This window comes from Haliotis cracherodii, unplaced genomic scaffold (genome assembly GCF_022045235.1).
Source record: "Haliotis cracherodii isolate W230 unplaced genomic scaffold, xgHalCrac1.p SCAF_4, whole genome shotgun sequence".
Taxonomy (NCBI): Eukaryota; Metazoa; Mollusca; class Gastropoda; order Lepetellida; family Haliotidae; genus Haliotis; species Haliotis cracherodii.
Genome location: NW_027266297.1, coordinates 26403127 through 26426462, shown reverse-complemented (window position 1 = coordinate 26426462; position 23336 = coordinate 26403127). Strand labels below are relative to the sequence as shown.

General features: G+C 39.7%; 1 protein-coding gene across 3 annotated transcripts in view; it reads right to left on the bottom strand.

The window, feature by feature from the left end:
- Nucleotides 1-23336, bottom strand: part of LOC139478542 (leucine-rich repeat-containing protein 7-like) — a 114032-nt gene that overhangs the window by 9376 nt on the left and 81320 nt on the right. Inside the window, exons 5-18 of one of the 3 annotated variants that reach the window (XM_071261038.1) lie at nucleotides 16292-16381; nucleotides 15569-15689; nucleotides 14422-14496; nucleotides 13480-13624; nucleotides 12918-12990; nucleotides 12435-12564; nucleotides 11529-11714; nucleotides 10437-10539; nucleotides 9375-9487; nucleotides 7911-8057; nucleotides 5355-5468; nucleotides 3294-3405; nucleotides 1597-2480; nucleotides 215-992 (exon numbers count right to left, since the gene is read on the bottom strand). In XM_071261038.1, the coding sequence (XP_071117139.1) occupies nucleotides 215-992; nucleotides 1597-2480; nucleotides 3294-3405; nucleotides 5355-5468; nucleotides 7911-8057; nucleotides 9375-9487; nucleotides 10437-10539; nucleotides 11529-11714; nucleotides 12435-12564; nucleotides 12918-12990; nucleotides 13480-13624; nucleotides 14422-14496; nucleotides 15569-15689; nucleotides 16292-16381 (3071 nt within the window). The remainder of the gene's footprint in view (nucleotides 1-214; nucleotides 993-1596; nucleotides 2481-3293; nucleotides 3406-5354; nucleotides 5469-7910; nucleotides 8058-9374; nucleotides 9488-10436; nucleotides 10540-11528; nucleotides 11715-12434; nucleotides 12565-12917; nucleotides 12991-13479; nucleotides 13625-14421; nucleotides 14497-15568; nucleotides 15690-16291; nucleotides 16382-23336) is intronic. The other 2 variants (XM_071261039.1, XM_071261040.1) reach the window with 2 other exon arrangements.

Here is a 23336-nt window from a genome sequence, read left to right as displayed (position 1 = left end):
GAAAGAATACTTATATTGGAAAATATTCCACTGTTAGTAAGATACTGGCTGTGGAAATAATATCCTTGGCAATTTTATCCACTGGACATTTTTAGCTAGGATATGACTTTCTCCTGAAAAGAATCTCGTGGGGGAATAAACATCCTATTACATACATACACATACACACACACACTCCTTTCACGCCATACAGCCTCAGGTCAGCCTGACTAACCTGAGTGTCGGGAGAAGTCGCCCACTCTGTCGTAGATCGGATGACTGTGACCGTATCCGCTATCTGTTGAGCTTGACACCTGCGATGATGGATCTGATGTCTTGAATTTCTCCACATCCTCATACTTTGTCATCATCGGCACTAACGATTCATCCGGTTCACAATCAGGATACGTGTACGAATCATACATCCTTTGAGAATCAGAATGTTCAAACGTCCTTGACCTTGGCCGTTCCCTATATGGGTCACTATGTCTGCGCACAGGGTGTGACCGGTCACTTTGAAAAGACACATTGCCAACATCAATAGTCAATTGCTTATCTAGTTTGTCAGTTTTCTCTGCACGTGATCCAGGCCGATCTCGAAAGAAAACATCCTCTTGAGAAGTCCCTTTCAGATCATAACGATCGCTAAGATAGCTTGCTGTCTTTCTTTTATCTCCTTCGGACTGATTATCATGATACACGTTCCGTGTCACTTTGGGAGTTCTATTTCCCTCACTGCTCTGTGTTCTGTCTAACGTCCACGTCTCGTAGTCTTTGTGTCTGCTGATGTTGTCGGGCATCTGCCTTATCGGGTCAGACAGACGCGATGGACAGTCTCTGGGAGAGTCCAACTTGGGCCTCGGAGAATCCAACCCTGGCCTGGGGGACTCTGTGTAGGACCTGTCCCCTGATGAAGTAGAGGACGTCCTCTCTGGAGTGCGTCGGTATGGTGGGGGAGGTTTGAAAGACGGGGGTTTCATCATCTGGAGCTCACTTGAAGGACGTTGTTGAGGCTGGAAAAGGGTCATAAGACGTATGATGATATGATGAACATGGAAATCATACATCTTAAGATAATAAGATGAACATAGAATTCATATGCCTTAAGATAATAAGTTGAATATAGAATTCATATGCCTTAAGATAATAGTTGAACATAGAATTCATATGCCTTAAGATAATAAGATGAACATAGAATTCATATGCCTTAAGATAATAAGTTGAACATAGAATTCATATGCCTTAAGATAATAAGTTGAACATAGAATTCATATGCCTCATAATAGGTAGGACATAGAAATAGCTCAACTATTTGTTTTGCACTTTTCTTGACATATTGTTTCATGTAACAGATACTGTACATAGGTCTGCCATGACATTAGAAACACATAAATACAGTATTCATCTGGTAGAAGCTTGCCCTGTCACATGGGAGATATTCATAGTTGAACATTTGTACAATTTTATGCAACAGTAGTCTGCACTGAATCAAGACCAAATCAAAATGACTTTAAAAATACTGGTATGATTTATGAACAAAACCATGTTATTAATTGATTTTACATTTTAAGTTTCAAACTCAATACAACATGAATCTTTCAAACTCCTTGCACTTACCATTGACTTGCTGACATCTCCATTTTGTCTCTGGATCCGCTCTTCCAGCACTGTGTAGAGTTCTCGCTGGAAGTCCTTGCCCTGACTGGTGTCAGAAGCAGACGTTGTCATGCTGCCATCTTGAACAGTTGGTGGGAAGCTCTCTGGCGGCTCAAGAGCAACCGGTGTGCTCTGATCCACAAACTTATTTCTCTGGAACAGACTAGGGGACGGCGTGGGCAGAGGTTTCAGGGGAGACAGAGTGGTGTTTTTCACACTCTCCTGACTTGATGTCTGGTTGAACAGTTCATCATTTTTCATCATGATCCTCCGAGAATGAGGCACAGTAGCACTATCTGAGTTTGTCTTGCTCACCTGATTATGCAAATCATACGGAAGACTGTGCGCCGGATGCTGGTATGACAGAGTTGCTGACTTCTGACTCCAATCCCTGCCTCTCCCTGAATACGCCTCGAGATCACTTGCATAACCCCCTTCCCTCCGCGGTCGAGGTCGCTGTTGATGATGATGATGATGATGATGTTGATGACGATGATTGTGAGATAGTGTGGATGAGCTGACGGATGGTGGACCACTCCCCCTCCCATCACTGAGAACCTGTTTACGAAACTTCAACAACTCGTGATCACTACGGTAACCAGTGTCCGAGTCATAGTCCCGCATGCGGTGGGATTGTTTACCCCGAGAACCATGATGGCGGTGGCCATGGCTGCTGTGGCTCTGCATCACATAAGGAGTGTCCGTTCCATAAATACCAAAATGGGATTTCGACTTGGGCATGTCTGGCTTGTAACGACCATCAGCCACATCAGCAGGAATATTGGGTGACGATCCGGAACCTCGTACAAGCTGAGGTCTGCTCTGTGAGAAGCCTCCATTGTCATCTGTTAGAACATGGAAGCAACATCTAGTAGTGAACATCTATCTGATTAATTGATCTACTGAATTGTGGGTCCCTATTTAAAACAGTGTGCGCGAAACTCTAAAATTATTGCTGGCCACGTGGGCTAGCTGCTAAAAAGTTACTAGCCAGTTGCAAATATTTCAAATATGCGAATGTCTATTTTTCAGGAAATTTGATTCTGCTGAGGTATCAAGAAAGTAAACCAAAACTTCAAATCATGAGTCAGATATTATATTATTATATTTTAATCAAGCGACAAGATAATAGTAGTATCATAGTTCATTTGTCAGAATTTGAGGTGAAAATGTTCATCGCCCCCGCCATGTTTGACATCGGTAGTCAAAGTTTCAGTGATTGGTTGTAATTTGTAGTTCAACCAATCAAAACATATTTGTTTTACACAGTGTCACAGTCGTTCAAAGAAGATGAAGGGTGTAACTCTGATTTCACAACCTTGATTCGTTATGGATATTAATTTCATTTTGATAGTCATGTTGATCTACAGAAATGAGAGACCTTTTTTAATTTTGATCAGCTTGAGGTGATAAGAAAAAATCACCGTTAAAATTTCTGTATCCAGTTGGGCTTGGGACATTTCAGAACCTTTACCTTGACTGAAACTTTGCTAGCCATACGAAGGCAGGTATCTACATGTAAGGTAGATCACTCCAGGTATCCAGTTATAGGTATTGTAACTGAAATACCGCCACCTTGCAGGCTATTTATAGTCAGGGTGGGGTTTTAAGGGTATGCATGACACCATAGACCACTGGCAGGCCTAGGTGATGGTTACCTCGCTTCTCCTTCTTCTGAGGTTTTGGCGTCAGTAGTGACATGGTCTCGTCCTCCACTTCCTGCGACTGCCGATGTTGCTGCATGCGAGCTTTATCCTTCTGCTGCTTCTCCTGGGAGAAAGATGGGGAGTGTTATTCAGGTAGCCTGTCTTCATTTAGGTTTTACAGAATGTGGGAGGCTAGCCTGCATATTGCAAGGACAATACTGATAACTGACACTTTATTCCATGACTCCATACAATCTTAGCATGAGTTGAGTTTTGTTTTATGTTGCTTTTAGCACTATGATGATGGGACACCACAAATAGGCTTCACACAGTGTACCCATGTAGGGAGCCATATACTTTGTGACGAGTTAACACTTTAACCAGAAGCCCCACCATGAAGTGCTGCAGAAATTTGGTGAAAAGATGGAAAAATTGCAAAAAACACAAAAACATAAGAGCCTGGTGCTAAGACACACCAACATGACATGCATGTGCAACATCACTTGGGTTGGGTATTCATTTGCATGCCATTACAATCTTACAGCAAGTGAATAGTGAAAACATGCCACAACTGACAGAAGCCGAACGCAAGAACGTCATTGGCCAACTGCAAACAGGAGAATCATCTTCAGCTGAAGGGGGCACGGGTGGCCCAGTCATCTAAGGCCCCGCGATTCGCTGTGCAGAGTTGCGTCCCTTGGGCACGCCAGAAACCTATAATTGTGGGTTCAAAACCCAGTTCGCCCCGATTATCTTTCTAGGTTTGTTAGCACCATACCCGTGCTTGTGGGTTTCACCGAAGAGGTAAATGTCTGAGACCTGCATCACTTCGGGCTTTCCTCCCACATTAAGCTTACACGCCGTGATATAACTGGAATACTGTTAAAAATGGACAGATTTGGCGGTGGTCGTGTAATGATGTGGGCGGCAATCTCCTACACTTGTAGATCAGACTTAGTGCAAGTTCTGGGGAATTTAATGGCACAATGTTACATGGATGAGCCTCTTTGGCCATCCCATTATGGAACAAGCGAACATCATTTTCCAACAAGACAACGCCTGACCTCACACGCCAAGATTGACAACAGCCTTTTTCAGGAATCACAACATCCAGTTCCTGCCATGGCCCTCTAGGTCTCCAGATTAAAACCCAATTGAACATTCATTAGATGCACTGGATCAACAATTGTGAGCACATAGGCAACAACCACAGAACCTCCAACTGCTGGAATAAGCACTGCAGGCAGAGTGGGTGAACATTCCCCAGGCCATTGATTGCTTACATGGGATGACGATGCCAGTCAGTTTTGGACTGTAACGGTGGCTACACACGATATTGAGAACAGATGACCTTCACCTTTAATATATACTGTTCAATGTGTGCCACATGGAACCTGGGTCAATGACCATGACGTGTGCCAATTTTGAACAATCTATTACCATCTGTTCATTATATATATGATATATAAAATATACATCTAAAAATCACTTTTGCATTTCTTTTTTTGCAGAGTATATATACAGGAATTTCACTGAATCATAACAATAAGCTCTTTCAAATTCTTAGTCAAATTTGATTCATGGTCATATAAATAAGCACTGTGACCTACCTGAATCCTAGAGAAATTATTCATTTACACATAAATGAATGCATTTATTTTAGTATGCGAAATTCTGTGTACAATGAATCTCAACATGATCAATGCAAAGATTTATGAGTACTGAGAGTCCACTTGTGGACACAAACTAGATCTAATCACACAAAACTCTTTCACCAAAAATATGTTAGTATCTTATGACCATGTAATGATATATTTGATACATGTGTCAATAGTGTGTGTACTGGATTTTACAATCACATGTCAGTGTACGCTACAACACTCAGTCAATGAATGTACAAGATCATTTTCAGTTTAAAAATCCTTTATCCTCCCATTGACACATGTAACCCATAAACCCCTAAAAAATCATTGTTTACAATAGGTTGTTAATATTTCCATGGTTACCCAAAATTAATTGAGCATTTCTCCCAAATATGAATGATTTTATGGCATCTTTCTGATGAAGAACTACCTTATCATATCGATAGAGGCGATGGGTTTCCTTAAGTACAGGAGAGGAGGGTTTGGTGATGTGAGCCTCTCTCATCCTCACCCCACTGTCCTCGGGGTGGTTCCCGGCCCCGCCCTGCACACACACAGAAGTCACATGGGTTAGAGAGACACCACACAACACACGTTACATCTAGATCAGCTACACCAGAAAGCTTTTATTATCATATTAGATTAATGAAAATAGATAACCTTCAAAACATGATGCTCTGCATATATTACCAACACTTTAATTAAATTATGATTTGACACAATGTCAAAAATATCTTGATGAGACAAGACATGAATAATTCAAGTACCGGTAGATTATTAGGCAAGACCAATTTGATTTTTTTTGTCAAATTGATGAAACTACCTGAAGTTTACAAAAGTAAAATGATAAATACTGTATTCGACATAATAAGCACCCAGGGCACTCTCAACATTAGAAATAGGAGGCTTTATTAGAATATTATTTTGGTGAAAAACAACAGAGTTGAAAGATCGTAAATTTTTAGGTTTATGCTGACAGCCTGAAATGTTAATATACGACAGATATATTTTTCCAGAATTTAAATGCCCACAATTAAGCATGCATATAACACACGTATTATACAAGAATAAATAAGGTTTGTGTACATTGATCAATCGGAAGGGGTGCTAATTGGGATTGTTCAATAGCCAATATATTAGCAAATATCACGTGGGCGCTTATTAGAGCAGAGCACTTATTACGTCGAATACGGTACCTCAAAATGTCCTGTTTCATTGAAAATAACGGTATGCTTTTTAAATATTTTGTTCATTTTCATTTTCATTTCAAGAGCTATCTTTAGGAAGTTCACCTACGACGGACAATAGTTTGAATGTTTTTACAATGTTGCCTCCTTTTGGCATGTTGAAAAAGAACATCCATAAAACTAGAAAGTCAATTGGTCGAGCCTTATGACTTGACAAAAACCATAATGACACAGATCAATTAATGAAACATAAATATCTCTAAATATTTGAAATAGGTAATTCACAAGCGATATAAACTGGACAAACTTTCTTCATTAAGATAGGCCATGGAAAATCTGGCATATTTCTTTAGATGTCAAGAAATTTAGTGGAATTATTCGAGGTTACATTTCAGTATACAATTGGTATTACACATTCATTATGTTCCATAACCCAGATATTGATGCAGTCAGATAATATTGAGTTAGGAAGGCAATAAGAAAGGCAATCACTTTTAAATATTGCGATATTTGTTTATTTTTCATCTGAAAATGAAATAAGCAGGTTTGTGTACTAGTAGGAACTTGCGCAGGTGTGGCAACAAAAACAAGCAAACTCCGTACACAGTACAACTGTCAAACAAACACAAAGTTCAAATATCATGCATGAATCAAATAAAAAACTACGAACTGCATGCTGCAAGCAACTAAACAAAGAAAGACCATGAACAGACACTACTGTCTACATCATGAGATGAACGTGGTCAGTATGTGCAAGTCTGGTCACTGACATAAGGGGGGGTGGGGGTGGGGGGGGTCATTTATTATTATGGTGTGGTGTGTCGTGGTGGTGTGGTGTGGTGTGGTGTGGTGTGGTGTGTGTGTGTGTGTGTGTGTGTGTGTGTGTGTGTGAGTGAGTGAGTGAGAGAGAGATTAGTGTTAGGACTGTATCATATTTTACTGACCCCCCTCATTTTATTTTTTATTTTTTCACACACCTACCCTCCCGCCCCCGCCCTGTAGATGTATCATATTTCATAAACCCCCCTCCCCACCCTCCAATAAATGACTAATGCCCTGAATAATGTTCACATTTAGAACCTGTATATTTGAATAAATAGAACTGACTCATTTTTTCATGCACCCCACACCCTCTAACTGTGATAAATTCTTGTGACACCCCCCTTTTGCTGTGTCATTTATCAGGATGCTCTCCCCACCACCAGAGATGACTTGCGGTTTGGACTAATCAGGTAAACAGGTCCAACAGGCACATGCCATACAATGTATTTCCTGGATTAGACTGTGGGCTTCACATCAAGTCCACATCATGAACACAATCTGACCATGTCCATCTAGGGTATATGTTGATACACACAATGAAAATCTGGTCTAAACATTAATTCAAACAAAATTAGACTGTTATAATTGGTATTGTAAAGCTTTTCAAATAATAATCAAAATTTGTTCAAAAGAATGAATAAAACAGGAATACTCATTTATCATTCATAATATGTCACTTTTGACCTTAATTTCATACACATTATGATTTAATACCAGTCTCCTTCTCATTCTTGGTATCCATGCTTATAGATCCCAACTGGATGAAGATATATTGAGTATGGGGAGTTTATACCAAATGTAAATATTTTTCATAAATGGAACAAATTCTGAACGCATTTATGAACAGCCAGTTTCTCTACAACCAGATTTTCATTGATCATAACCAGTATATATTGTAATATGAAATAAACATGCTATATACAAGCTATCTACTGCTGAAGACTACTATACATCAAGTGCCTATATCCCACGTTTACCTCCGACTCGTAACCAAGGTTCTCCATGCCCTGCTCCCATTGGCTGCCATCCTCGCCCATTGTTTGTCGCATGGCCAAATTGCGAGCATGTCTGGCTTTCTCTCGCATTTCTTTAGGATAAGGGGTCGGGCATCGATACAAGTGACCCTGTGTTTGGGAGAGGTATGTTTACCTAAGGCACTGTACAGATGCTCACGGTTACATATGTGTGGCCACTTGCATTTTGAAAACAATAATTGTCCCTGTTTCGATGATGTAAATATATCAACATAAATATACATTATAGAAAAAACTGTTACTTGATTTGAAACTACCCCTACATTATTTTGTCTGCAATATTTTCTCTTTGATTACACAATGACAAAGGTAAAATGATTGCTGCTTAACAATATTTCAATCCTACTACACCATTATACAACTTTGGATAATTTCCAATTCATTCTAATCACGTGTCAAACATAATTTTTAAAAATTCAGATGCCTAAATAAGTCAGGGTTAATGCTTACTCCTTCATCAAGTGAAGGAGTAAGCATATACTCCGAAACGTTGTGTTCCTCATAATAAAGAAGTTGACATTAATAAATTCTCTTCCTTTTGCGTATCACTTCAAAATGCCTTTCAAAGTCTAAATAAGTCAATATTATGCCATAATACAGGAAGAATATATCCATCATCATTACAAATATTCACAATTGTTTTCAAAATACAAATAAATGCCCATGACTTTTTAATCCCTTGAAAATGTCTGCTTCATTTCAAATAATCACGAAAGCAACAATACTTCAAACATGCAATGAGATATGAATAATGCATAAACATGTACAGTGCACAACAGATGAAATCAAGTCCATGTTGGATACACCCTAATACACTCTGTATATATGACACAGCAGCATTCTCAACACATTTAGTCCTGCATGCTTGGACGTCTTAGACAAGTGCTCAGGGAGTGTATATAAATCAGGAAAACATGGTTATACTGTGTGCATTTAGTCAACATGTTATCAAAATTAATCACAATACATTTCATGCAGAATAACTAGATTAGTGTTAGGATTCACTCAGCTGGGATAGACAACCAGTCAAGCCCAAATCAGGTCCACTGAATTATATCAAATTAAGAACAAAAATAATTTAAATTAAATGAAGTTATGAACAGAAATATTCAAAAGAAAATTTTGAAATAATTATAAACAAAGCTTTGATAAATTTTTTGCATGTCATTCACCTACTGAATAACAAACTTCTCTTTAAAGATTAAACCAACAAAAGTTGTCTCCCTTGAGAAATATGTATTATTTAGCATTTATTTCCAAAATGGCTACAAATAGCCATACATATATCAAATTTATAAAATATTAATCCTGATTTAGGCCGACATGGACTGAGAGAGATCTCTAGTGGCAGATGTTATCCCAGTTAGTTGTCAGTGAACAGTGCGAGTGTCTTTGTGTCCCACTTACCTCTTCATCCACCTCGTCCCCAAACTCGAAGTGTATCTGCTGTCGCCGTGCTCGCTCCTCGTCCCACATGGAGGCGTGGAAGCTGTCTGTGTCACCCCCGCCACCACCTTCATCTAGATGCCAACAAAGGAGTATGTCAATTGCGGCTTATGCGATAAATGTAACATTTCATCTCTCTTCCAAGGGCCAGCAAATTGTACTTTGGTTCGAATGACTGAAAGTTAGAAGTGTGCAGTATTACCTGTATACCATGACTTGAAATACTATCAAATATGTATCACAATATATCAGGAAAATATTGGTATAATGCGATTTTTTTTTCAAAATTATGCATACTTTCATCTTTATAGCAAAGTTTACACAAGTGACAAATTGAAATCAAGAAATTCATAAATAAGTAGCTTATTCCTGTGATCGAAAAGCAAACCAATTGGCAACAGCTTTCTGTATATAATGTGTCTATAACACATACATTGTGACCATAGCAACATCCAACAAAATGGCTGACGACTATGTAGTTCTCCAAAACATTTGGGTTATTTTTATTCAGGTTCATAACAAATTACAGATGAAGGAATGTAAGCAATATATTGTGGTGTGTATCGTAATATATGAATCCCGGTTTGCCCCGATTATGTTTCTCGGTTTGTCAGCACCATACCCGTGCTCGTGGGTTTCACCGAAGTGGTAAATGTCAGAGACCTGCATCACTTCGGGCTTTCCTCCCATATTAAGCTGACTCGCCGTAATATAACTGTAATACTGTTAAAAACGGCATTAATCCCAACTTACTCACTCACTTTCACTCACTCAACTGCCTCGTTTCACTTTACAAGAAGATATTTTTTGTTTATACATGTAACAAAACCATATTGCCTGATTTAAATCCTTGAAATAACTATTTTCTTGGAAACTAGATGAGAGTATGTGTCTTTCAATAGTGACGGCTAATTTCCTGACTTTGGTATTGCAATTAAAAAATAATGTTTTTATCTTCACGTGTTTGTTCTCCTAGCCTGTTTCTATGGCAGTCATGGTTTCTCTACCTGGACCCCGACTCACCGTCATGCTGCTGTGTCTGGGGCAGGAGGTAGCACGTGAGGATCTTCCTGTTGCTGTTGGTTTCTGGGTCATAGTCAGACTGCAGTGGGATCAGCGGGCGTGTCTGCAATAGATAAAACATCAGTTAAAACCAACTGATCAGTTTGAGGGCTTGCTTAATTGTACTGATATTCAGATCATACAGATCTTGTGCAACAATTTCCCACTTTTAATTACATTTTAACAAATTCGTATTTAAAGGATTCATAATTATTTTGTTTTTACTCATAAGGTCTCAGATCTATCCAAGGATTCCTGAATCTGAACCCCATTTATGCATACATCTTTGAAAGAGCTATGTATCTGGATTATTGGGGATTTACTCCATTGAATCACTTTACACAGAACACTGATTTAGTTTGTTTGTTGTTTATCGCCTCACTCAGCAATATTCCAGCTATATGACTTCGATCTGTCAATAATCAAATCTGGATCACACAATCCAGTGATTGACATCATGAGCATTGATCCACGCAATTGGGATCGATGACATGCATCAACCAAGGCAGCAAGCCTGACCACCCGATCCCGTTAGTCGCCTCTTACGACAAGCATAGAACACTGAATTAGAATAGGTCACAAGCACTCTATTGTTTGTAGTACTGCTCACTGACTTCATTAAGTCAGGTGGTCTGATACTTTGGCATCATTGTATGTAGTCATATCCTGACAGGATGCAGGATGTTGATCATAATGTCGACCACTAGTTTTTCTAGCCTGACTATTTACAGGCCTCGAAAACATAGCTGAAATATCATTAACTGCAGCATGATTTTGTTTGTTTGTTTGTTTGTTGTTTAATGTCTCACTCAGCAATGTTCCAGCTGTACATGCTATAAGACGCTGTATCTAAATAATCGAGACTGGACCAGACAATCCAGTGATTGACATCATGAGCATCCATCTACACAAGTCCAAGTCAGTGATCCAGTTAGTCGCCTCTTACAGCAAGCATGGGTTGCTGAAGACCTATTCCAACCCGGTCTTCATGGGTCAACTGCAGCATGAAGCAAGAGACACAGGGGACTGTGGATGCCACAGCATGGCGTCTACCTGGTTCTCTGTCAGCCACAACGCCTGCAGCTCCTTCAGTTTGATGACGGAGAATGGAAGATGCTGGAGACGGTTGTCACTAAGGTTGAGGACACGTAACCGTGGGATACGGCCAATCTCATCGGGGATGTATGTCAGCTTGTTGCTTCGTAGAGACAGGACTGTGATTCCATTGCAACTGCCGATCTGAAGCACAGATGTGTTTGCATTGTTACACATAAAATACAACATACATTTTACCGAATCCTGTTTGCAAAAGTTTAAAAAAATACCTTCTCCATATCAGATAATATAAAACATAAACATGTCCACAAAAAAGAACACTGAAAGAAAATTGACATTATGTGATATTAATGTTGATACACGTGATAGTCACATTATATCTTCCATATATACATATCGGGTTCAAAATCCTATATGGCGATTTTAGCGCTAAGATGATCCTAATTCCAATTCTCTTGTCAGTCTTAGCTCAAAGATCACTTTATAGAATGGGTCCACGTTCAACAATATATCTTAGCACTAAGACTGTTGTTACTCCCATTCTGAAGACTGACTTATGACAATCATAGTGCTAAGATCACTTTGTGGAACGGGTCCCTGAACTGCAATGATGCAAGAGGTGATGATATGATATTTATCACAATCCCTGACATGCAATACAATACGTATCACATTCTCAATAAGACACATTGGTGTATAACAAACTGCCCATGACTTGCATCATAAGTATAAGTGTATCAGTGAACCATTCATCTCCTAGCATTGACACTCTTTTTTTCATTACGAAACGTAAACATTAGGTAATCTTATTACATCACCGTAATATGAATATATTTTGTACAACAAAGATAAAACATGCTAGATCATATCTCTGACTACCATCAACCAGCCATCAACACTCACATCGGCAGGTAGAAACTCCAGGAAGTTTTCATCAGCATAGAATGTTCTCAAATTGCGGAGCAGACCAATGCTAGCGGGCAGCGCCTCGATGTCGTTAGCGCTGACGTTCAACTCAGATAATGCCGACAACCTGCATCATCAGGTAACAAACATATTAGCTTGAAATAGGGAAAAAAGCAAGCATGGGTGGCTGAAGACCAATTCTACCCCGGATCTTCATGGGTTCTGAGTCTTCTGACAGCTGTGAATATCCCGGAATACATATATTTAATTTCAAATTAATTCTTGTTAAAATTCTTTTAATGTCTTTTTCAGTCCTCAGAAAGAATACATTAATAGCTCTATATTTAATGATTACAGTGAAGTATATGATTATTTTTAGAACTAATATATATATTTTTGTTCAAATAGTGAAACAATACAAGGGAGACAACTGAATACAGTAATGATGTCTGTAATGGAGGATCTGCTGTGGTGACTCACCCTCCAATTGTCTTGGGTAGTGCTGTCAGCTGGTTGTCATCAACCTTCAATGTGGTCAGGTTGTTCAAGTTCCCTGTGAAAACAAGTCAGAATGTCATGACTCAAAGATAAAACTAACTGTCTGAGCTGATCGTGAGACACATAGCTGTAACTGTGCCATCGACATGACAGATTCATTTTCATAAAAGCTAAAAATAATCATAAACAATGGATCGAGAGAGAGAGAGAGAGAGAGAGAGAGAGAGAGAGAGAGAGAGAGAGAGAGAGAGAGAGAGAGAGAGAGAGAGAGCGGTGAAAAAAAAGACACAGACCTATTTTTTCAACCAATTATTTGTACATTATTTAGTGACTGTTCATTTATCATATGTGGTTCTGGTGGTGATAAATAAATGTTACGTAAAATGGGTGTGTGGTTGGTATCCCCCCAAAAAAATCCTGAGGATAATCTAAGAAGTTTTTAGGGATGGGTGGGTCAAGGAAAACAAGAAATTAATTTTGACAAGCCTTATCTTACCTGTCAACTACAGAGGTCAGAGATATCAAAATGTTGAAGGGTACCCACCCACAGAGTCCGGGAGTTCCGACAGGTTGTTGGTGGTCAGATGGAGATCAGCCAATGAGACGCACCCTTCTATTTCCCTCGGCAAGTGCTCAATGACGTTCTTCGATGCGTCAAAGAATATCAGTTGATTTAACCTGCCAATTTTCTGGAAAACAAAATGGTGACATAGAACATAACCATAGGAATAGGTAAAACAAAAAATGTTCAACAATATGACTTTCAAAACCAACTAGGTAAACGGGAACAAACAAAAGAAATGGTAGACTGTGACAATTTAAAGACAGAAGCAATCCTGATCACACAATACCTATATTAGTGGGCTTGGTGTAAGACTTTAGACCACCTGTTCAACAAAGAATGCCCTACGCTGCACTCAGCAATATTCCAGCCATATGAAAATGACCCGCTAATAATCGAGTCAACGGGACTAACGGGATCGGGTGGTTATGCTCGCTGACTTGGTTGATCCATGTCATTGATCCCAATTGCGTGGAGCGATGCTCATGATGTCATTCACTGAATTGTCTGGTCCAGACTCGATTATTTACAGACCGCCGTCATATAGCTGTAATATTGCTGAGTGCGGCGTTAAACAACAAACAAACAAACAAACAAATATAATACGTATCCAGAAGTTAGTACATCACAGAGACTCTACATAAATGGACATACAATGTTTCGAGGGTAGTTCCTACATCTTTATCAGGGGTCACTGACCGTCAAAAGCTGCAAAATGACTCCACTAAACTCAGCATCATTTATTGATTCAGACTGACGGACTGACAAAACTTTGATAGCTAATGCTCAATTATCTCGATGTATCACTTTCTGTACAGGCACTTTGGCCTGACAAGGCACTGTGCTTGTCCAAAACTACACACTACCTCGCCTATGTTTCATGGTCCCAAGGAAAACATGGCTACTTCTGGTGATCCTACTTACACTGGTGACTCTCTTGATCTGGTTGTTGTCACACCACAGTTCAAGCAGAGTGGTCAGGTTGCCCACAACATCGGGCTGAAGAGAAGAAAAGTCGGCTGACATGAAATCTGACCAAACACTTTCATAGTCGGAAAAGAGAAGCACAACTAAATTAAATGCTAGAATGTTGTTTCTGAGGAGTGAGTGAGTGAGTGAGTGAGTGAGTGAGTGAGTGAGTGAGTGGGATTTAACGCCGCTTTTAACAGAATTCCAGTTATATCGCGGCGTGTAAGCTTAATGTGGGAGGAAAGCCCGAAGTGATGCAGGTCTCAGATGTTTACCACTTTGGTGAAACCCACGAGCACGGGTATGGTGCTGACAAACCTAGAAACATAATCGGGAAGAACCGGGATTCGAACCCCCAATCATAGGTTTCTGGCGTGCCTAAGGGACGCAACTCTGAGGAATGAGTGACAAATTAACCTCTACAGAACAAAATAATCAATAATAATGAGTGCATATTTATAATGTGCTACATCCACCCCCTAAAGCATGCCCAGAGTGATACACTGTAACCATTTTACATTATAGAGGCAGTTGTCTACTGGATAATTCACAACGTCATTGTTTGAGGGCATGACACTAAGTGTAGTAAGCTTTTACAAGCATGGGTATTTGGACCTCAATCTCATTCAAATCTAATCTTTTACACTGATATTTATCTCTATGACACCTGAGACCTAAAATAGGAGTGAGCGAGTGAGTTTAACGCCGCTTTGAACAGTATTCCAATTACATCACAGCGTGACAGCTTGATGTCGGAGGAAAGCCTGAAGTGATGCAGGTCTCAGACGTTTACCACGAGCACGGGTATGGTGCTGACAAACCTGGAAACATAAGCGGGATTCGAACCCGAAAGGGATGCAACACCTACACAGGAGGTCATGTCAGATAAACCCTGAGAACGTATTGCCTTTGGTGCAAGTTCAACACTGAACTTAGGATGAAGAGGCACACAAAAATCTTCATTTTTGCAAATTTTTCGCGTATTTATTTTACAGATGAAACAACACAAATGCAATGTTGGCAAGGGAGGCATATTTAAATCTTACATAATATTAGGACAAACGATTATATAATCTCACAAACAATATGAAACATATCTTACCAGCTCTGTAAATTCATTATTGCCAATGTCAAGTCTTTCCAAATCAGCAAGCCGGCTGAAAGAGTTTGGCAAGGTTTTCAGGTGATTTTCCCGAATCTCCAAGATCTTGAGATGGACTAACCTGCAGATCCAAATAAAACAGGTTACACTTTAAAAGGAATAGACAGTGAGCTAATGAGTTCATCTCCCTGATCACACATTAATGTTAAACTTGAGAGAGCTACAAATGTGGAGGAACAATCAAGGGGAGATAACTGTGATCAGCCTATCCAAAGACTCCATGGCAAACATGGCAAAAGTTCTATTTTCATGTCTGACACATCCAAGTTATTTTGAATGCTTTTCCTCTCAAGGACTCTCAAGATTCCGCCCAGTTGCGTAACGAAATCGCTTTTGCTTCCTGTTAATTTCTTTTGCTCACTAGACTAGAAATCTTTTAGAGAACACATAGCAAGAAAATCTACTGGGTCAAACATATATATGCAATATGAGTATACAATCATGCTGTCATCAGGTCTGAAAGACAGGCACTTACCTATCCACTGACATACATTAAAAAATCTTAACAACCTACAGGCTCAAGTGATATGACTACAAATTGAGTGTCAATTCATATCTAATCCAGCACTATACATCTCTTAACCCACAGCCATATGCTTATCAGTGCATATCTGGAGTACTTTAAATCTTTGTCACGAATGAAACGGGGGGAGACGGACTTACCTGCCAAAACTACCAGGTAGGAAGTCGAGGAATGTGTCATTGAGGAACAGGGATGTCAGATTCTGAAGCTGTGTGAACCCCTCGGGTAACCTGCAAATAGATTAGTCTCAGTAATGAAACAAGAAAAAAATGGCATAAAACATGACTTGATGAAGAGGTTTATTTTATGGAATGCCAACTTCCCATCAATACGAGGAATTGATGTCAGGTGTGGTACCTCGTATAAACCTGTGACTGGCAGGTAAATCAAACATCTCCAGTGGAAATACCTGTTGTGCTAGGTTGAAATCAATTTTGAAACAAACAAAACAAACCAAAACAAACAAACAAACAAACACCCAAACCCCAAAAACGTCTGTCTTCTTGTTTATACTCTCTGCACAATACCTGACATCCTAAGATCCTAAAATTAGGGATTCAAACCCATCATCACTTAGTTTGTTGACAGGCATCAATCCACACAGCATGACTTTGTACCTTAGACCACTGGGCCACCTCTGTGTGTAGGTGTGCGAGTGTAAGTAGGAGTGAACGTGTGTGCGTGTACGTGTGCATGAGTGAGTGAGTGAGTGAGTGAGTGAGTGAGTGAGTGAGTGGACATACTTCAATTGGCCCGATGAGACAGACATTACAACTTTGGAGAAACCAACAAACATGGGTATGGTGCTAACACACCAAGAACTGTAACTCAGGGCAATTCTGGGATTCTAACCCATGATCATCAGATTCTGGAACACCCCAACGGATGTAACTCTGAACACACACGCCTCCCTTACAATAAGAAAGAACACTTTTCTTGGAACCTGCAAGTCTGGTATTAAGCATAAAAAAATGGCATACAAAGCCAGATAACAAATACATGCAATCAAGATACAAACATTTGTTCAAACTGTCTGGTCAAACACTCATTCAAATATCTGAAAGCTCATTGACAGTGCATGACATTTTGTGGGGAGATTTTTAAATAGAAAAACAGATAATGTTCCTGACATAACGAAAGGAAAACAGTCACTCGTTGAAAAGGGTCCAAATTATAGCCATCTATAAACGCACAGACCAAACAGTTACAAAAGTGGAAGCAAATTTATTTTGCTGGACTATTACCAGCAGACCTTCAGCAACTGTGAGAAATGAAAGCCAAGTAAAACATTTCATTATCTCAACTCAATATTTGTTTTGTTGCCACCATTTAAAGAAAAGAGTATATTCGTTCCTCTGTAAACAAGGTAAAGCAAAACTGCAGACAAACACGAAGAGAAAACACTAAAACTTAACCTGTGACAAATTCATATTGAAGATGAAATTTAGGTCACAGTCAAAGTCCCATTTGTGATCATAAATTTGAGTATGTAAATATGACTTGTGGGAGAAAAAAAGGTTAGCTTGGGAAAAAATGTGGTGTTGGTGCTATAGATGGTGATTTGCTGTGCAGGTGTGCTGTGGGTCTATAGAGACGGATTTAAGGATCATATTCAGTGGGTCCATGCTGAGCATAAATTGCAGGTTGTCACAAACATTATGAAGTATTATTTATCACCTTAAGATGGGTTGTCAGTAGTGTAGGTGAATAACATGCCATTATGGGTGTCATTGTTTACCCATAATGCTTCAGGTAGGCGAGTATCATCTCGCACCTTCGGCTTCATTGCTCTTGTATTTGTCTGTTTATTTGATCACAACGGACATTGATTGTGTGATCACGTGATGTGGGGTTGCATGGAGTGGAGCAGGATTTGGGTGGGCAAGGGCGGAGCAGATTTTTGGTTTGATTGGAGAATAGTTTTTTGGTAGGGAAGAGCAGGATCTGAGTGGAGTGATGAGTGTGGAGTAGAGCAGGATTGAGGAGGAGTTGAGTTTAGTGGAATGAGAGGAGTGGATTTTTGGTGGAGAAGAGTTTGGGCAGAGCAGAGCGGAGTTTGGGTGATGTCAGCAGAGTGTTGTGGAGTTTGGGTGGAGACGAGTTTGGGCAGAGCGGAGTTTGGGTGATGTTAGAAGAGTGTTTTGGAGTTTGGGTGGAACAGAGTTTGGGCAGAGCGGAGTTTGGGTGATGTCAGCAGAGTGGATTGGAGTTTGGGTGTGCAGAGTTTGGGTGATGTCAGCAGAGTGTTGTTGAGTTTGGGTGATGTCAGCAGAGTGTTGTTGAGTTTGGGTGTGCAGAGTTTGGGTGATGTCAGCAGAGTGGATTGGAGTTTGGATGGAGTGGAGGGGTGAGGGGTGAGGGAATTACTGCTTGGATGAAGTGGATACGAGACTTGACAGGTGTGATGTTTGGTGAAGTAGGGAGGGGTCTCTGTTTGGGTGGCAATATTGCTGCCTGCCAAGGAACCAACAATCAAATATGTCCTGCATGCTGAACAACTAGCTCCTGGCCTAACCTGGCATGGTTTCTGCAAAGACACGTCCATGAAGGTTACAATCTATAGATGCAGGCCTGTATGTCACTATCAGGGATGACAAAAGCCTGAAAACACTTCTCACGTTCATGCCGACAGTATTGTAAAAGCAAGACGCAGTAATGGACCTTAACAACATCTTCCCCCATTCCTCCTCAATTCAACATAAAACCCATGAAGATCTGGGGTAGAACAGGTCTTCAGCAACCCATGCTTGTCGTAAGAGGCGACAAACGGAATCAGGTGGTCAGGCTCGCTGACTTGGTTGATGCATGTCATCATATTCCAATTGTGTGGATCGATGCTCATGATGTCAATCACTGTATTGTCTGGTTCAGACTTGATTATCTACAGACCACCGTCATATGGCTGGAATATTGCCGTGTGCAGTGTTTAACAACAAACAAACAAACACACAAACAATTCAACATAAAACATTCTTTTCCATTTATCACATGAAATGTGTTACATTTATTCATAATCCTTCACCTGAATACATATCAAAGAAATTAAATGGTGCCTTTTAAGACCCCAAACACATAAAATATTATCACTTATATCACCACCTCAAATATTTAGTCAAGGAATGCAGCCTCCATCCAACAATCTCGAGTAAAGAAAAGAGTCACAATGTGAAATGATTTGATAGTGATGGAATTGGGCGACACATCTACCGTGGTGGGTCTGTTGCCCAACTATTGAGGTCTACCTCATCCCTTGTGTGTCTGTAGTAACACACACTAATGTTAGGCTGCATTCATGCACATCCTGCACCCGCTTGTGTCACTTAGGCAACAACAGGTGCACAGTCCCTCGCCTCTAGTAGACACCAGCTGCTCCTCGTGTAACCCTACGCCACTACACACTCCATGGATGACACAAGGAGCCAACAGGAGTGTCAAGCATTTGTCAAAGGTTTCAAGCGTTTCATATTCCGTTTTCTATTCACATTTCTTCTTTTGTCACCAGATCCCATTATCAACACACAGACCGATGCCTCTTAAAGGGACTCTTCAGTCAATATAAAAACACTTCCAAGGACACAAAGCTCTCTATTTCAGCCTTACCTCAAAGACATCTTTGTGACATCCCAAGTATTTGTACTTACATCCTGAACACATATACACAGATTAATAGCTTTCTCCTTGTTCTGATTCTTAATTCTATGATGTCTTCCTCACAAGAACGTATAAATGCTTGAAGGCATTTACAATCTCTTATAATATAAGCTTTACTTACTCAGTGAAGTCCAGGCTAGAACATGCATGCTACATGCATTGAAGCACCAGCATGTGCACATGCGTGTGGCTATATAAGTGCGAAATCTTGAACGGGATGTAAAACCCAATTTCAGCTCATCACTGTATTTAGCACTGCTTTGATCACTAACTCAGTCATGTAAGTGCAAGACAAGCTAATGTGGAAGAAAACCCAAACTTGCGTCCTACTTAGATGAACTCGCAATCTTAATGAGTAATTGATGACTGGTATTCTTATGGGGTGTCCTCATGCAAGATGCAGCAACACACGTCACCTCCTATCACAGACATTGGTCATCATCAAGGCGTGGCACATTTAAGTTTAATCATCACCACTTTGACTGAAACTGAGGAGACCAAATTAATGAGGTCCTGACATTTTTTTCATGGGGACGTACAATAAAACTGAAGACGGAGTTGATGGGTGAATTTCTATTTCTTCATTCTTAAATCTGATGTTCCAGTAGAGATGTTAGTACTTTATCAAGCAAGAATGTTACATTTTGGTACAAGCATCGTTACAGAAATGTTGCACTGAAAGAAAAAAGAAGCTGATTGTTTGTTTGTTTGTTGTTTAACACCACACTCAGCAAAATTCCAGCTATATGACGGCGGTCTGAAAATAATCAAGGCTGGACCAGACAATCCAGTGATTGACATCTTGAGCATCGATCCACACAATAGGGATCAATGACATGCAGCAACCAAGTCAGCGAGCCTAACCACCCGATCCCGCTAGTTGCCTCTTACGACAAGCATAGTCGCCCAAGAAAGTCGAGATATGTACGTCAACCCTCTCTTCCGAGATACAAACCCTTCTAAAATGCCACTTCAACATACTATATTTAGTGTTGAATTCTTGAAAAATGGTGCTTCAACAGTTACTAGACTAGCTTAGTCTCTGAAAACATATATGTTGAAAAAGCCGATTCCACTTAAATTGAAAAGGAGCCCCCAGTAATGAAAGAGTCTGGTGGAAAACCAAACTTGCTTCATTTAGTTCTATATCAATACAGTGAGGGCTGGGCTAGGGGGAAATCATTGAAATATGATATGGTTCAAGGACTGAACAGAGACTGCAACAGTAACCAGCAAAAATGCTTCAAGTGATCAGTCTCAATGTTTTTACGTTTACCGGGTACTGAAATACAAGTGGCCTTCTCAGTAAATGTGTTTCAGTGTTAAAGATGGCCCTCTCCTCATGCCATGATTACGTGTTCAAGATACTGTGACGTTGTACAGTGCATTTCGTAAACAATCAACACCTACTGGCCTATGGCGTCTAAATGACTTGGTTATTAATGAAACAGGTCCTCAATACATATTCATTTCTGAATAGCTTCCATTGAAACACATATTTTCAAACACACATATATGGAAATTATTATTTGTGGTACAAACGGCTTCAGCCATCATTTTGTGTTGTAAAGAACTTCAGTCATCAGTTTGTGTTTTAAAGGACTTTAGAAAACTATTTGATAATACATTTTTATTAATAGCATGTTAGTGAGGAAATGCATTCACAAGTGATACATTAGATTCCCTACTTGAAGAGTTTAAAGAAACTGTTGATGCAGTTTTCACAGTGCGATCAAACATCAGTAAAGTATGTCTACAATGCCACCTTTCATTATCGAATTCAATAACATGACAACCTCCCCACTATCCCCACGTGCCACAGACCTGTTCTCTGTTTAAGTGAACATGTGCACACCAAATGCTGCCTTCTTATATCAGCTGCATAGCCATTCAAAACGGGAGTCAAACTTCAAAGGTGCTGAAAACCTCAAATCTAGGGGGTGAATACTTGATTCATTATGACTTATGAATGGGTACTACTACTTCTGATAAACATTTCTCAAATCTACCCAATATCCCATCCTGTTCATCGTTGGTTCATTCATTCATTCATTCATTCATTCATGAGTTCATGAGTGAAGTTTATTTTTCTTAAAACATTATTTCAGTAAAAATAACATGGCCTATCAGCTTAGTGTGGGAAGACAGCTTACAGTGATGATGTCTTTGATTTTTACCACTTTCATGAAACCTTCAAGCACAGGTATGGAGCTGACAGACCACGAAGAATAATCAGGGTGAACACGGGATTCAAACCCAAAATCATAGGATTCAATAACTCACTAAGGGATGCAACCTTGCACAGCACATTGTGGCACTTGACGACTTGGGCATCCATGACCCCTTCCCAGGTGAGTCAGTCAGTGACTAGGAATATAACCCCCGTAACAGTAGTGCAGTCATATCACAACATAAGTCAGATTGATGAGAGAGGAAAGAAATGGCTAAAAAAACAAAATATGGTATGATCCTACCAGGCCAATGGTCACAATTGACTTGAACCTTGGATCAGTAGATTTCAACCTACAACCAGCAGATCCTGGTATCCAAGGGAAGCAACTCTGCATCTTTTGTCCCTTGGACCCCCCAAACACTACCTCTGGAATGTCTTATATCAATATTATACTTGGCACAATTCTGGGATACTGAACTTCTTTTTTAAAATCTTGTACATAATGAAAACAAGTGTCCCATCACTGCAGGCTAAACAACTTCTTGACATATAACACTTCCCATCGGTGCATATTTAAAAGGATTCTATGTCATGAAAACTGTCTTTGTACACCTCCTTCAACAGCCATTGTTATGGAAATTATCTCTAACGTTATCCTGTCTGAACACACACTGTGGGATGACATTAACTATACAAGCAGTTTATAGGCAAGTATCATCTTACAAGTCAAGGAAGGTGGGCAGACGTGCCTCCTGCCTGAATCATGATTCAGGGGAAAATTGTGAAACGATTAATCACATAAGGCCTATCTGTTATCTTTCACAACGGTTTTATTACCATATTGTTGAAGATTCTGGTTATTTTAAACATGTAAACAGCATAATGAAATCTGTACAATCAAAATTGGATCACAAGAGATGCTTGAATTTTCAAAATTCTTTTAAGTACAGATCAGTAGAAAAGCTGATACAATAGGCAAAAAATGAAAACTTGAAAAGAATCCTGTCTCACAGGGGGAGCCTATTCTACACTGCATGGCCATAAACTTACAGACAAATTGTACAGTAAATCGCAAACTCAACAAATATCGTTCAAGACAATTTTCTTGATTGTCCTGACAGAATCCAATTGACTGTGGGAGATATTGGCAATCTGTTTGTCTCAAACAACAGACACTTCTAACTGACAAATATGTGATGATGTTCTTGACTTCCTATTAATGAGCTTTCACTGTTATTGGTGTCCAACATGAAAAGGCTTGAAACCTTCTACTTTAATTGGTTTCTACCTTGAAGTTCTAAACAGCTCCAAATTGACATCTTCTGTCATAAATCAGACATCAAATGCTTAAGGTGACCATG